The 15,177-nt window shown below is 38.2% G+C and overlaps 2 protein-coding genes across 5 annotated transcripts; one reads left to right on the forward strand and one right to left on the reverse strand.

Annotated features, from left to right (window-relative positions):
- Nucleotides 1-1,087: 1,087 nt before the first annotated feature.
- On the reverse strand, nt 1,088-8,257 carry LOC145462528 (protein-L-isoaspartate O-methyltransferase domain-containing protein 2-like). Of its 4 annotated transcripts, XM_081446058.1 has the most exons (5): nt 8,112-8,257; nt 6,555-6,656; nt 5,665-6,267; nt 4,271-4,394; nt 1,088-3,405 (listed from the first exon to the last, which is right to left on the reverse strand). In XM_081446058.1, exons 3-5 carry the CDS (start codon nt 6,244-6,246, stop codon nt 3,257-3,259), a joined length of 855 nt encoding a protein of 284 aa, XP_081302184.1. In that variant the 5' UTR covers nt 6,247-6,267; nt 6,555-6,656; nt 8,112-8,257; the 3' UTR covers nt 1,088-3,256. The 4 variants fall into 4 exon arrangements, with proteins under 4 accessions (XP_081302184.1, XP_081302182.1, XP_081302181.1 ...); XM_081446056.1 differs by lacking the exon at nt 6,555-6,656; XM_081446055.1 differs by lacking the exon at nt 6,555-6,656 and having other exon boundaries at nt 8,006-8,257.
- Nucleotides 8,258-8,557: 300 nt separating this feature from the next.
- LOC145462627 (peptidyl-prolyl cis-trans isomerase FKBP1A-like) lies at nt 8,558-15,126 on the forward strand. The gene is made up of 5 exons (XM_081446200.1): nt 8,558-8,709; nt 8,871-8,960; nt 11,915-11,937; nt 12,842-12,915; nt 14,816-15,126. The coding sequence occupies exons 1-5, from the start codon at nt 8,628-8,630 to the stop codon at nt 14,868-14,870; spliced, it is 324 nt and encodes a 107-aa protein (XP_081302326.1). The 5' UTR covers nt 8,558-8,627; the 3' UTR covers nt 14,871-15,126.
- Nucleotides 15,127-15,177: the final 51 nt, after the last annotated feature.

Below are 15,177 nucleotides of genomic sequence, written 5' to 3' on the forward strand. Positions count from 1 at the left end.
GGGATGGACAAAGAGGAAACAGGGTGCGCGGGAACATTCTCCGCATGCTTTCTCTCTCTCCCCAACCTCTGCACTGCTAGCCTGCACAGTCAATGCAGTACAAACGAGGCATATACAGAGAAGAAAATGGCTGGTAGCTTTCACACCAAGTGACCACTTGAAGGGATATTGCTTCTCCCTACCTACACAGACTTAAGTTTAAGCTAGAACTATGAACTACATAGTTTACTTTATAGTGAACAGACATCTATGAGATCCTATATATATTCAGAATCTGCATGCTAAAAGTTGGCATTTTTAAAAAAAAATCCCTATACAGACCCATCGAGCCTAAAAATTGAAAAGGGTTTCTTATTTGCTGCAGTGTATTTGGCTTAAATACCCTAAAATACATATATATACTAGCCAATTGTACGGTTACCCCCAGCATTAAGTTTGCCATTACCGGGTGGAGAGAGGAACTGTGAGAGTAAAGTGTCTTGCTTGGAGCACTCAATCTAGAGACGAGTGCACTAACCATGAGACCGCTGCACCTCCCAAAAAATCATCAGTAGAGGTTACATTTTATGCTAACACAGAAAATTGTAGGTCCTTATACATGTAGGTGAGTGTTTAATGTACTGCTAGTACATCACAGCACAGAAATGTACAACAAAAACTCCTGGTGTAAATACAATATTTATTGCTGTGCTTACATAAATTAGTTAAACCCATGCTGTCATGGCCAAAGCAAAAATAATCTACTGAATACAGGGCACATAACCATAACAAACTTTAGCAACCATTATTTCTATTTATTTATTGCTGTACAGATGTGGATAGCTACATAAAGACCATTACATTTACATACAGTTAGCCATTTGTCATTTAAAACTAATTCAAGGTTTGCAGGAATGGCTTCTTTGTGATGTTTCTGTGTAATAATATTATTACCACAAACTAAAGTAGTTTAAGATTAACACCTGTAAATAAATACTGTTAACTGCCACTTGTAAGTCTCCTCCCCCCACTTAAAACCCCCCTGCTTATAGGCTCATCTATCTGTAAACCAAAAAAAAAACATCCGGTTGCACACGAAAGCCCCCCCCCCCCCCCCCTGGATATAAGCCCCTTCAAGCTTTCCTTGATGTCTTTCAGGTTAATTAAAAACCAGTACATGAAAAATCAAGGCAGCTACAGCTCATTTCGAAACGTTTTTTTTTATTCCGGTTATAAGCCCCCTTGTATATAAGCCCCTCCATTTATAAGCCCATCTAAAAGCCCTTATGAAGTTGTATGAGCCCAGGGCTTATAAATAAGCAGCAGTTTACAGCATACAAGCAATAAGAATGCCAAGACTTGAAAATTGAAAACTAAAAAATATCAAAGGATGCAGTGATTTAATACATTAACACCACTATTTTGATGTGCAACGAGTTGACCTTATGTTGACTTTTAGACATAGTTGAAAAGGACTTCCACCAAGACTACAAAGCTCAGTGCAATTTAACTAAATCAAAACTTATAACTTTCATACTTTAATAAGCATGCACCAGTGCAAAAAGACAAGTGGCCATTGTTCTCAAACAAAGAAACAGATGATGCATGTTTTGTAAAGTTCCATAGCCAGTAGGCCAGTGAAGTGATATATGAAAATGAAAATAATAACATCCATGCAAAAAAATGTTCTGCTAAACTCCTTTCATTTACATCTCATCATTATTTTGCATAAAACCCATCAGCTATTAAACACAAATCATGGCATTAAATATACTTTAGTCCACTGTTAACACATCCTCGGAAATCAGGGGCAGTCAGTGGGAATGAGGAAAAGTCAAAACCACGGGAAAAACTTTGCCGGCAAAAAAAATTCTTTCAGTGAAGTTTTTCCCGTTGTTTTAATTTATCCCTTGCCTCCACAGGTTAAAAAAAAAAAAAATTGAATTCCAGCTCGCCCTTGGGACAAGTACAGTAAGTGGCTCTTGAATTTTGTTGTCCTGCGCAATATTTTGCTCTTTCAATGATTTAGTTGGCAGATGACTTGCCTGATCCCTTGCCCACTGGGCAAGTAGGAGTAAAAAGTTACCAGAAGGAGAATCTAATTGTCCCGGACGACCAGATGGCACATTTTTCAAGCCCTGCTCCACTGACCAGTTGCCCCTGGGTCTCCAAGGATGCTGTTTACATTTTTTGTTCTTTACATTCATTTTAAAAGCAAAATATTTGGAGGATGTACCTGTTTACAGACATCCATCTACATGCAAAGGGTTACCAGTGTTTTAATGTACACTGTAGTAGGTCGGTGCAGGGTGCTTTTTGTTGGGCCCAATTTGTATTAAAAAAGAAAGCAGTCCAAATTATTTTCTGAAATTCTCAAAGGTTGTCAAAATGTACAAATTATTTGGGCATGCAATGTATTTAGGCTACGATTCTCATTGATCACTAGATGAAAATCGTAAAAGTCATAATCAGTATTCTCATCTACAGAATTGTCCCTTTGTAACGATTTCACTTATTCTGAATAGTACAACTAAGTAACCCAAATACAACAATTAATTGATCACTTTTGTCAGGATTTTTTACAATAACTGCTCCTGACCAGTATATAGTATTTCTAAGTTAACAATCCTGCATCTTCCACCATGTGCCGCTTACTCAGAAATGCGTTGTACCAGAAATTATCAATGTCCTACCAATGACTTCATGGACATTTTCTAGAACCTTACAATAACATTTTAAGTGAAAATAGTCCCCCCACTCCAAGAAACTCACCCTGTACAATCAACACAGTTATGTCTCAGAAGCTTTGTTGAAACATATCTCACTGCATAGAGAATACATGTAAACACTCACTCTCTTGAGCTCCAAATAAATAAAAGAAAGCCATATGTTTGTAAATACTTGCATCCTTCAAACCAAATGTTCAGAGTAAGTGTCATAACAGTGGGCACTGGCTGTAATTAAGTTATTATTCACCTATAGCCTTGATCTTCACACCCGCAGCAAACTTGTTTCTTTTCGGGTGAATTGTATCAACTACAGACAACTTTACCCATAACATGAAGGGCCCATCAAACATACTCGGCCATAGTAGCTGTTATGGGTTACAGCCCTTACTGAGCACTTCATTCCACATGAAACACAGGAAATGACTATTTATTTTGCAATCTCAGCACCCTGGGCAATAAATCAAACTATAACTGCAATGGTCTTACCAGCAAGAATAATTACCAGTACTGTTGAAAATTACTGCATGGATAGGTTGATTATTTTTAGTTTACTCTTGCCTGCATTCATGAAAGTAGTTCAGGTACATAACAAGTGCTTGAGGGAGGGGAAGATCATTTAGTCGTTTCACTCCTTCGGGGCCAAGAGCCTTTCTAATTACAAGTCTGCAGAGGTCTTGGAGGTACCTTGGATGTGTAGCTGCAAAATGAATAAATAAATATATATCAGTTATACAAATTGAGATAGAAACTTAAATTACTGGAGTTTCACGCTTAAAGCGATCAGCAGACTGTGCCCATAGCGGCGGTTGAAACAAAACATAAACTGACTCATGGAGGGCGTGTGGAGTAATCCTGTTTCTGATTGGCTTCATAGAACTTATTCTCGTGCCTGCAAATAAGTTCCTGTGAATAAGTTCTATGCAGCCAATCAAAAACAGGATTGGTCCACACGCCCTCCACGAGCCAGTTTGTTTTGTTTCAACTGCTGCCATGGGCACAGTCTGATGATTGCTTTGACCCTGAAACGTGAGAAACTGTAGTTTCTCGCTAAATTTGTATTTCGCTCTACATGTGTTTGTATTGAGCACCCCTACAATTGTGTGGAACCACTTCTATTTTTCTTTGTTCACATATTAGTTATTAAACAATTACTAGATGAGGTTTTTGTGATATCCAGAATAATCAAGGTCAAGGTAGGGGTTATCAGCTGAAGCCAAAGGCTGAGGCTGATAACCTGACGGCAAGCAACACAAAGCGCGCGAACTCTACATGTTTACCCTTAGAAATCATGCACCACCATCATAAATGACATGATTACCAGTGACCTTGAGTGTCCTTGACATGATTATTGTATAATCTGCAGTTATGACGTCACAGGTGCTGATTTCGAAAATTCACTGTACGTTTTTGGCCAATCAGAAAAGAGGTAGTGAGTTCAATGTATAATAAATATATGTTATTGAACTAGCGTGGGGTCTATATTGCAGGCATTACCTTTACCTATTAACGTTTTACCTGTAGTGAATTTTGTTCCTTTGGCATCAATCATATTTATAACTTACGTATTTCAATGAATGGCTCCAATCCTTCCTTCATTTCTTTGCAACTGATCAGCGGGGCAAAAGACACTGGAAGTACACCCTCAGTGTCCCACTCGGTCTCCCCGATGCGACGCATTCTACACAGCTTTTTTCAGGGGTCAAAGAGTCACAGTATCAACCAAAAGTGCACCATGAATAGCTCATAAGCCCTAACCTTGGTATGAGAAGTCATTTTAAATATGTACAGTAAAGTTCTATAAAAAGATCCCCTTATCATTAGGAAAACTTTTAATACGTGGTTTTAATTAAAACATGCTTTGCTCAAATCACCTGTTGTGCCGTTATGTAGTAGTTTCATATTTTTAATGGAGAAACAACAACAACATGATGTTAAGTGTAAATTCTGGGAGAAATGTATACTCGGAAAAAATCCAAGTCCCAGATGGGATTTTAACCTGCGATGCTGTCAGTGAGTTCATATGAGTCAGTCCGTGGCTGGTAGCCGCACAATGCGGTTCCAGTCGATACCCACAATTTGACCCTTGCTTACCATAGAGTCTCCAGTAGCTCAGTGGTTAGAGCATCCAACTAGATCACGGAGGGTCGTGGGTTCAAATACCATCTGAGAGTCAGATTTTTTCCAACTGTATGTTTCTCCCAGAATTTACAATTAATAATTTCTTTTTTTTTTGTCAGGTTTTTTAGTGTCTCATATTAAAACTAGCCATATTGCCTACCAGCTTTTAGCCTCCTATGCAGATGTTCTTTGGGCATTGTGTGACAAGCTCAAAGAGCATCTGTGTAAGAGGACAGCCAGCTCTATGAGTCTCCAACCAGTGTGAGGTTCAAAAGTTATAGGTTTAATTCATGCTAGGAGAACTCAGAATTGTTTTCTGATCTGTCTCGTCGATAATTTTAATTATTGTGTCATTGATTGACTGATTAAACACCTTTGCATCTATAGATCTGTTTGAGGAACAGGGATGATGCAGTGATTTTAGAGCTTGCCTTCCTCTATAAATGTGGTCCATGAAGGTTCAAATTTCAGATTTTGTGTCATGATTAGACCTTGAGTTGGTTGTTGGTTAGACTGTGTCCTTGGTGTGTATGTTTTTATCCACAGGTTCTCTGGTTTTGCTCCCTCAAAAAGAAAAAAAAAACTGTCTACTTCTAAACTTCAATTTGATCTGGACATAGTGGACAATATCAAAACGTCCCTCAGTCAGATGTGCTACTACTTTTGAATTTATCATAAATTATTAAATCATTAATTATTTATTTCTATCCCTACCAAGCTTATAAATACCATCATTGTTTTTTCCAAAATAAATTAAATGTTGCATAATTTTTGTGGTGCTTTTGATGGTATGGAATACTTACTAATAACTGTGATTTATCAGATATATTTTATTTACCTTGTCATTGAAAGGCATAACCAAAATACCACCCACTCTCACTAAAGACTTCATGTACTCTTCATTTTCATTAGGACATGCTGCACCACAATACACACGGTCGTACTGTCTATAATGTGTATTGAGACACAAACAGTTCCCAACGATAAACACTGGTTCACCAAAATTTGTTCCTTGGTAAACTGGGTTAGTCTTTTTAAACATCTTGAGTTTCTCCTCCGCAAATTCGACGACATCCTCAAACAATTCAACCCCATGATTAATGCCGTTAGAACCAATAATTAAGCCAACCATAGTTGACAAGTAACCAGTACCGCTGCCAAGATTCAAGAATGACAATCCTTCCTTCAGTTCAAGTGATTCTAGGACTTGAGAGTAAATGCAAGGAGCTGATAGATGTATGTTCCCACTTTTCCAAGCCAAATCTTTGTAAGCATGTTGTTTTGTTTCCTCAGGAAAATAGTCAGCCCTGTTCACAATCCGCAAGACATGCTCAACTTCTGGTGATTTGATGTAGTTCATCTCTTTTAAATTGTCAACCAGCTCATCGTTGTCTTTTCCTGCACTTACGGCTCCACCCATTATATGCTGATCTGACGTTGTCTATGAAAATGACAGAAGGAGTTCTTTCTGTGATCAAGTCCCTACTACCAGTATGGTGAAAAGGTTATTGTTATCAATCCAGAAACTTTGTTAATTCAGCCATTAATAAATACATGCATGCTGGGCTGTCCTGAAGGTTTGATTTACCTTTAGCTAGCCTTGGTCATCAGACCCAAAACTAGCTTGCTACTTTGTGGATGAATTGTATCAACAACAGGCAAGTTTCCCCAGGAAGGGGGGGAGGGGAGGGGGCTCCCATATAAAAAGGACAGGGGTGTTCACGGTACCTTTTAGGGGTTAAAACGCAGTTTTGTTACTTCTTAGGGTGTTCAACCTCAGAAGGCCCCAGCAGTCCTGAGCTGTTAGTACCTTTTAGCTACGGTATTGAGCTGAAAAAAAATATAAAAGGAGATAATGTGTTGTTTTAGGGCTGATGCCACTTAGGGGTGAAAAAAAATTCAAGCCACTCCCACAAAACAGGACCTTGGTATCTCTTATACCGGGATTCTTTTCAAAATTTCCGACAAGCCCTGTCCTTATAGATGGGAGTCCCGCCCCCAGGGACAAGTTCAGCCATAGTACCAAGGGCACATCAAACATACTCAGCTGAAAAAAGCACAGCCAGGAACATTACTGGTTATGATCCTTAACGCTGGCCCTGAAATGTACCATATAACAATTCGATATAAACACCTGGGTTTTTTTTTTTTAATTTCAAGCGCTGAATGGGGGTACATAATTGGAGACATGGCCTTTTTAACATCATTTAGCAGCAGGACACTAATCTTGTTTTTGACACTAACCTTAAAGTGCAGAAGTCAAATGGGCAAGTGTGAATGAAAGCTTACAAGCACCCGTCTGACATCCCCCTGATCTGACAATCTGCCCCCAGGGAGGTTTGAATTGAATGAATCACATTATATTTGTCAGGTGACCCTTTTTGACATAAATAGACTGACAAATAATTTTGGAGACTTGATCTTTTAACATATAGCTATTTATCAACTTGAAATTCACTGAGGTAAATTAATTAATCACTGTAGCGATCAGTTTGTGAAGACTGGCTTTCAAGTATTGGGTCAGTGTTTGCCCTTCATCAGAGCAAGAGGCTGTTGATTGAAATGTAACCTTCAGAAACTCTCTATAGCTGTTAATTTACCTTTATCAACTTATGATAGCTCTGTATTTTGTGTTTCATTTGCCGGCCGACACAGAAAACAGTTTCTTTAGACACTTTAGTACCTTTGTTTATCCTTTCACTGATTATATATAGTCAGATCATTTGATTGGAACGGCTAGCTGATCATAACATGTGGCCTTGCATTAAACTGCCTTCGTGACTGTACATGTACTGTAGATCGAGTTATTCTTAGCACAGTCTCTTTTATATAAATTTTGACGTATTAACTCATCTATTTCAGCCAAAAAATAAAACTAAAGCTTTATACAAGGATGGGAAAAGGTAATTATCAACACGAGAGAATGAGTGAACAAGTTTTAAAACAATGTGACTCGTGACATAGATAATCTCTCGATTACATAAGACTTAAGTTTATAAACGTAAGCGTTTTTGTCGACGAATATCAAAATTACTGTAGATATCCTCGATCCTCGAATGCGAACTTCTTTAATTTTCCGCAGTACGACTTTGATGTAGATGCAAAATTGAAAGAAGACAGATCATGGTGAAATAAGTACCTAGGAAATGCCCCGAGTAACAACAAGTAAGCCAACATACCTTTATTACTCCGCAAATTATCCGAATTTAAGCTTATTCTGCACGTTACCATTGAACAGCGTTGAAGAAGCTGTTGTGATAAAAGGGGCACAAAGATATAACCCACCAATCTTTCTGAGCTGCGTTGATATTTCTGTGACTTGTTGGCTTGAAATACTTGAAAAACGCTCTTCTTTCTGGATGACGAATCCCGTAAAAGAGTACACCGAAGCTAAAACAGTTCAAGGGCAGCTTTGCCTTGTTTTCTTTCAAACGCAGTGAGTGAAAGGAACCTTGGACCGAAACAAAACAAACCAACAACAGTTCGTACTGTCCAGTGTGGGGTGAGAAGTACGGTTACATCAGGTTCCACCGTTGTTTTTCAGCACTGCGTTATTTGTAATCACTGATGTTATATAAAATTAAAGAATAAGAAATAAATATTAATGCATAATTAAAAAAAAAAACTGGCCGTAAAATTGTTTTTTGCAGTTAAAGTATAAAAAATGCAAGGGATGGGGTATGGAAACAAAGAACCACGCTGACAGCCCATGACAGTAAGTTGCTGTCTAACATTTGTCACGTGGTGTCTCAGCGCACGGAAAGATTTTCGTTGTGGAGCTGAGAGATCGAACGCCAAATCATGGGAGTTGAAAAGGAGACAATCAAAGAGGGTGGTGGAGCTTCTCCTATGACAGGGCAGACAGTCGTTGTCCATTACACTGGTAGCTTTGTTTGATAACTTAACATTTGGTACACTAAGCTTATGTGTGTGTGCATATTTGAGCTTAGAATTGACAGAAGCGTAAATTTAGTGGTATACTTTTAAGGCTACAGTATACACTTCGTCGATCCCTTTTGTATGGTAGCTTGTCTTCTTTTACAGGAACGCTAACAGACGGCAAAAAGTTCGATTCTTCAAGAGATAAAGGGAGACCTTTTCGCTTCAAGCTCGGTACGGGCCAAGTCATAAAAGGTGAGAGTTGAAATACATCTCGTGTTCAAAAGTAACCCTATATTGCATTTTTAACACAATATTGGCCTATTTGGAGCGACTTTCAATACCGGGCCACTTATTAACATATATCTCAACGCTGCTAACAACGAAGCATACAGAAACAAATTGACCACTAAAAAAATCAGTGAGATGTCAATGACCCGGGGTATCCAATCGATGGAAACCGATGATCGGAAATTCAATCGATCAATCGATATCAATCGATAAAATTAGTTAATTGGCATCGATTGGTATCGGCCAATCGATGACCAATCGATAACCACACAAAAACCGTTCATCGATTGCTATCGATTGGCTCAGCAACCCCGTACAGACTTCACGCACGCTACCTGTCCGATTATCTGCCATTTTAGGAAGCCCTGGGGACCAAATTGGTAAAACAAATTCTGACCCAGTCTTCTCAATGTAGAGAATATACCCCGTTGCACGTGTACTCGAATTACTCACTTCCCGTCATTGCCTTTCCGTGTCACAATGTCTACGCAAGACGTCCGGGGTATTACTGAATTTATAAGGTGCATCGTCAAATGCTATCATCTTTGCCAAAGAAGAGGGGAGAACGGGGAAACACGTTTAAAGTTGTGAACCATTGTGGACAGCTCGGCCACCTACAGTCCGAGCTTGTGGATCCCCTTTGGTCACTACATGCAGCTATTTCTGTGTTGTTCTCCTTTTCACATAAAATGAAATGTGTTTACAATTACTGCGTACAAAAGTTGTGTTTTTTATGCGTCGATTCTGGTTCCGTCAATCTGCAACCAATTGATACCAATCGATACCAATTTATCTAGCGATTGGTATTGATAATCGATACCAATCGATAACCACACGAATCTTCGATATCGATTGGTCATCGATTATCAATATCAATCGATTAATTGATATCGATTGCTATCGATTGATATCGATTGTCATCGATTATCGATTCCATCGATCGGATACCCCAGGTAATGAGTGACCTGAGACATGCATGTATCAACATCCCCCCTCCCAGGGGTGTGGACAAAACGTGGGGTAGGCCATGGCCTAGGCCTAGGCCTAAGCCTGTGGCCTACCGGTGGTCAGAAACAAAACATCGGTAAGAGCTGAACGAGTAAGCTGGCATAAAATTATATCTCTCATGGTCTCTTGTATCCCTCTAATAGGGGTATACTAAAAAGTCACTAACACGATTCTCAACGTCAGACTCAGCCTTGAAACATCCTATTTCTCACTGTCTTCGATGTCTCTGCCCCAGCCAAGCAATCAATCATAATGACAGGATAACAGTGTTTCCGCCAGACTGTGCCATTGCGGGAATCCTGCAATGTAATCAGAGAAGGCCCCCTAAAACACAAAAGAGGGGCCAAGTTGGCCCTTTCCTTTTACAAGACTGCCGGCATAACACAGGCATAGTATTTTAAAAGCTATCCGAGGGCTTGAAATTGCAGCCAATAGGTTGCCAATGCAATGTGACTACATTTCTTTGTGTTGACGATCAATAACGGTTATTTTGTGACACATTATGTCCTTCTATAAAACCATAATGAAAGATCTTTGCTTCTAAAACATTCAACATAAGAAAAGAAGTCAATCCTTCCTTTTGCTTTGTATTGATTCTCTCACATTGGAGAGACCATGTTTGAAATCGCCCTACATGTATAATGCACTGCAAACCCTTTTATCACTGACTATGTCATGTAAGCCTACACACTTACTATTAAATTTTATCATAGATCCTAATAAACTGCTTTATTTTCCTTCCTGATGCATTTTTTCCTTCTGTAGCTTTCAATTTATTGGCCCCTTTCCTAATAAACTTGGCCCCTAAAATCTTAGGTTTTCAGGGGCCACTTTGGCCCTGAAGTAAAATTTTCTGGCTGAAACACTGGACCGATATTATGTGGTCACTGAGGATATCCAAAATGGCGGCTCAATGATCCATACCAGTTACCAGTTTGTAACATATAGTGGAGTGCTAGTGTAAACATGTAATGAACGGCGTTGTATCGGACAGCATCTGCAGATATGTTCCAGTATAACTATTTAAGTGCCTCTTTAGTGCTATAGAGGACTGAATTTGTAACATGCATCCTGGGACACACATGCATCGCCTTCATAAACATTTCACAAACTTAACTTGCTTTTCCAACTGAAGTGTGATGGCATATCAACACAAGTGGTGTATTAATTATTAAGCTGTTCCTTGTACATCAGAAAGCTCATTTGGGGCACTACCTACATATTGCAGGACATGGTGTCAAAAAGGTATATCACACAAAGTAATGTACAAATTGAACAATCTGTTTAATATTTTATTTTCTTTTATCTTAAAATAAATGTCCTAAATTTAGTTAATTAATTAATTGTTGGATATTCTCAGTGATCACGTACTGTCGCCTGTTCAGCTGCCGTTATGGTTGATTGCTTGGCTGGGGGAAAACGTCGAAAACAGTGAGAAATAGGATGTTTGAAGGCTGAGTCTGATGTTGAGAATCGTGTTTAGTGACTTTTTAGTATAAGAACTAAAAGTTTTAAATTTTCTTTTGTTTTTAACCTCTCATAAGTGGCCACTTGACAGATAATATGGATAATAAGATAAGGTGTTGTACTGAGAAGTACAAGGCCAGACTGAAATTTCTCAATAGGAAGTACCAGATTTTATTTCGAAGTCGACTTTTCACTTGCATAAAACGTTTGAAACATACATGTAGGGTAAGTCTCTGCAGTTACCATAATGCTAATGAGGCAAAATTTTGACCCAATATGATCTAAGCTCTTGTAAGCGACCACCTCCCGTAAGCAACCCCCTAGGCTTGACATTTTGGGTGGTCACTTATGGGAGGTTCGACTGTATTAAATCTAGTTTTAATTAACTGTTACCCTGTAGTAACAATATGGTTGCCTTATAACTGTCAGCTTTTTTTTTTCAGGTTGGGATGAAGGTGTAGCAAAGGTATTCACTATATTTGATAATGTGTAAAGGGACAGTTTCAGGTTTGATGAATGTGCAAGCTATGATGTAACCCACCTCTTTCCATTGTTTATAAACCAGTCAGATGTAAGTGGATAACTTGTCCAGTCCTGAATAAAACTGTTGGGCCAAGTAGTAAATTCAATGTTCAATACTAAATTCAACATTTTTTGTGTAATTTCATTGACATCTGTGAAATTTGGGCATCAGACATTCTGCTAGCTTTGGTGTGGCCATATGGCATCTCAAAGGATATTATTCTTCTGTCACAAAATTATAGTCTGTAATTACTGAAATATGTGTGGTTGATATGGATTTAACGAAAACATACTTTATGTCTTGAGTCAGAACATACAAAAGGAATGCTAGTGAGAAATCTCACCTATATTGTCAGATGTTTGCAATAGTCATCTGCAGGCTTCTGATTGTTTTGTAAAAAGTGGTCGGAATAAAATGGTTAGCATTGTATCTTGCACATCTGCATGCTCAGTGGGAGCCCACCGAAAAAATAATAAATTTTAAATGAATAAACGAACGAGCAAATGAGCGAGCCAATGAATGAATGAAAGAACCAACCAACCAACCAACCAACCAACCAATGAACGAACGAACGAACAAACGAAGGAATGGACGGACGGACGGACAGACGGACGGACGGACGGACGAACGAACGAACGAATAATGAACAAATGAATGAACAAAGGAATGAATAAATAAATAAATATCACAATCTGGTATTTTGCTTTGTTTTGCTTTGGTTTGTTTTATTCCCTTCAGATCTTTTATTAATTGATTACCATGTTGGCAAAGTACAGTATTGTATTGTTCCAGTTTTACATAATACTCTCTCCCAAATAATAAAATTGAATTTGATATTTTGTTTCAGATGAAAGTAGGCGAACGAGCAAAACTGACTTGCTCACCTGATTATGGTTATGGGCCCCAGGGCTACCCTGGTGTATATCCTTTTACATGTTTCTATTATTGTGAGATCGTGTAAAATACTGCAAATCCTAGAATTAGTGCCTCCCCTCAAATAAGTGCCCCTCTCCCCCTGATTTATGAAAGAGTACTGAGACAACAAAGGATGTATAGTTTTGGTCATGTTCAATCACAAGAAAGTGATTATCAACTCATTCAAGCACTGCACATTAAATGTCAAAATGGATGGTAGTGAGGATCTGCTGCGTAAAGCCCAACCAACCTTGTGCAGCAGGGCTAGACTGTCTAAAGGTGTTCTATTATGTAGTTCTTCAATTGAGACAGGGTCCTTTTGAGACTTCTGAGAGACTGACACATACTGTACATATATTATGAAAAACCAATCATACCTGACCATGATTTGGGAAAAATTTAAAAATAAGTGCCCCCCTCAATTAAGCACCTCCCTTGAATAAGTGCCCCCCATCTTGTCCCAAATTTGAAAAAAGCATCCGGGCGCTAATTCCAGAATTTACAGTATATAGCAAATCAGAGGCTGGCATGTTGGCTGAAGTCTGGACTCAAGCCTTGGCTAAATAATAGGACCTTTGTGCAATCGTTTTGTGTGACCTTGTCAGTCATAAAAAAGGGTCTGGAACATAATGGATACCAGAATTACAAAGAGCATGATGAAATTTGAAGCCATTGATGTTTAATGTGAGATTTTATGGCAGTTTGAAATATCCAATGTATGTTATTGATGTAGTGTGCAGTCTGTACTGGGGAAACTTGTTGAGCAGGCAGTCCATACAGTTGCAAAAAAAGAATGAAACCAATATTCAGCTCGTATTAACCAAGCAGGAGGTCTGTATGGGAGAATCTTCACCAATTGCAAGATTGTGAATACCTGACTGAATGCAGTGAGGTCTGTACACACAACCAAGGTTGAGATTTTCAAGACCTATACAGACCGACTAAGCTTGGTTAGTAAGATTGTTTATTATATGCCAAACAAGAAAAATCTAATTCGTTTAATGTAACTGGTTTGTTCTAGCTGACATTTTGCTTACAAACAGTGATGAGCTGCACTTAAATCCATCAAAGTTTGCTCATTCTCTTTACTTTCTTGTCTCATTGGGCTTTTTGATACTTCTGCTAATATTTTTAGAAGAAAATTGCCAATATTCTAACTTGAATTCTAGTTTGTAACTTTCTACCATAAAATGTAACCAGTGTAGATGCTGGTCTAGATGTCAGTCTAGATGGGAAAATCTACACCACGGTCAAAATCGATTTCAGCCAATCAAATTCGTCAGTTTGGTAGTTCCCAGTCCTTGTGAGACACAGCCATGTAATAATCCCTAATAAGGACTGAACAAGCTATTTCAATCTATAAGGTATTTGCTATTTTAATTAAATGGCTCTTTTGAAATTCTGCTGACAAGCATGCACCAAAGTTCAGCATTTTTTGTATTTACATTTTCAGACCACTTTCACGTAAGTCAAACTGAAATCATCCCCCAGACAAAAGTAAAATAATTATGTCATTCTCTTCTTATAATAAGAAGAAACTGTTTTCTTTTATGCATGTTTTAGAAAGGAAGTAGTCCATCTTAACGATCTGTATGGCAAAATTGGGACCACCGATCAGAATTCTCCTTTTCATCATGGATTTGCCACACAATTATAAATTTATATTATTATTTAATCTTATCAATTTTGCATCTAGCAATGTTTTCTAGACAAATCGTCTCAATGTTAAACATTAAAATCTCTGTACTTAAAATCTTGCACTCAAACATCCAAACTAGTAGTCTTGCAAATTTAAGCTTACTCTCTCCTTTTCTGGCATTTATATTGCATCGCTGCCTTTCCATTTGTTTGTGAGTAACTGGCGATTAGAGTTGACAGTTTGATTCTTTTCCTTAACCATGTACACTATCCCTCCCAATGCCACTTTGGTATTTGATGTGGAGCTGCTTGGTATTGAATGAGGGGTCGATGAGCATTTCCATCACAATTTCTTTTCTTTTTTGTCATAGCTCACTCTAAGAATCAATATTGTATTCATTTGGATTAGTTAGGTTAGATCAATTGATGGGATCATATAATAACTCACGTGCAAGATGTGCTCAAGTGATCACTCCATTGTTAATTCAATTTTTTTTTTTGTAATTTGAAATTATGTAACAGTGTTTTTGGTGACTTTTGAATAAAGGCAAGCTCTGGTAATCAAAACTGTGAATGAAATGAACTTTTTATTGTGCTGTTAATATTTCTAGCTTATCATGTCAATAACAA

The sequence above is a fragment of the Orbicella franksi genome, chromosome 12 (genome assembly GCF_964199315.1).
Source record: "Orbicella franksi chromosome 12, jaOrbFran1.1, whole genome shotgun sequence".
Taxonomy (NCBI): domain Eukaryota; kingdom Metazoa; phylum Cnidaria; class Anthozoa; order Scleractinia; family Merulinidae; genus Orbicella; species Orbicella franksi.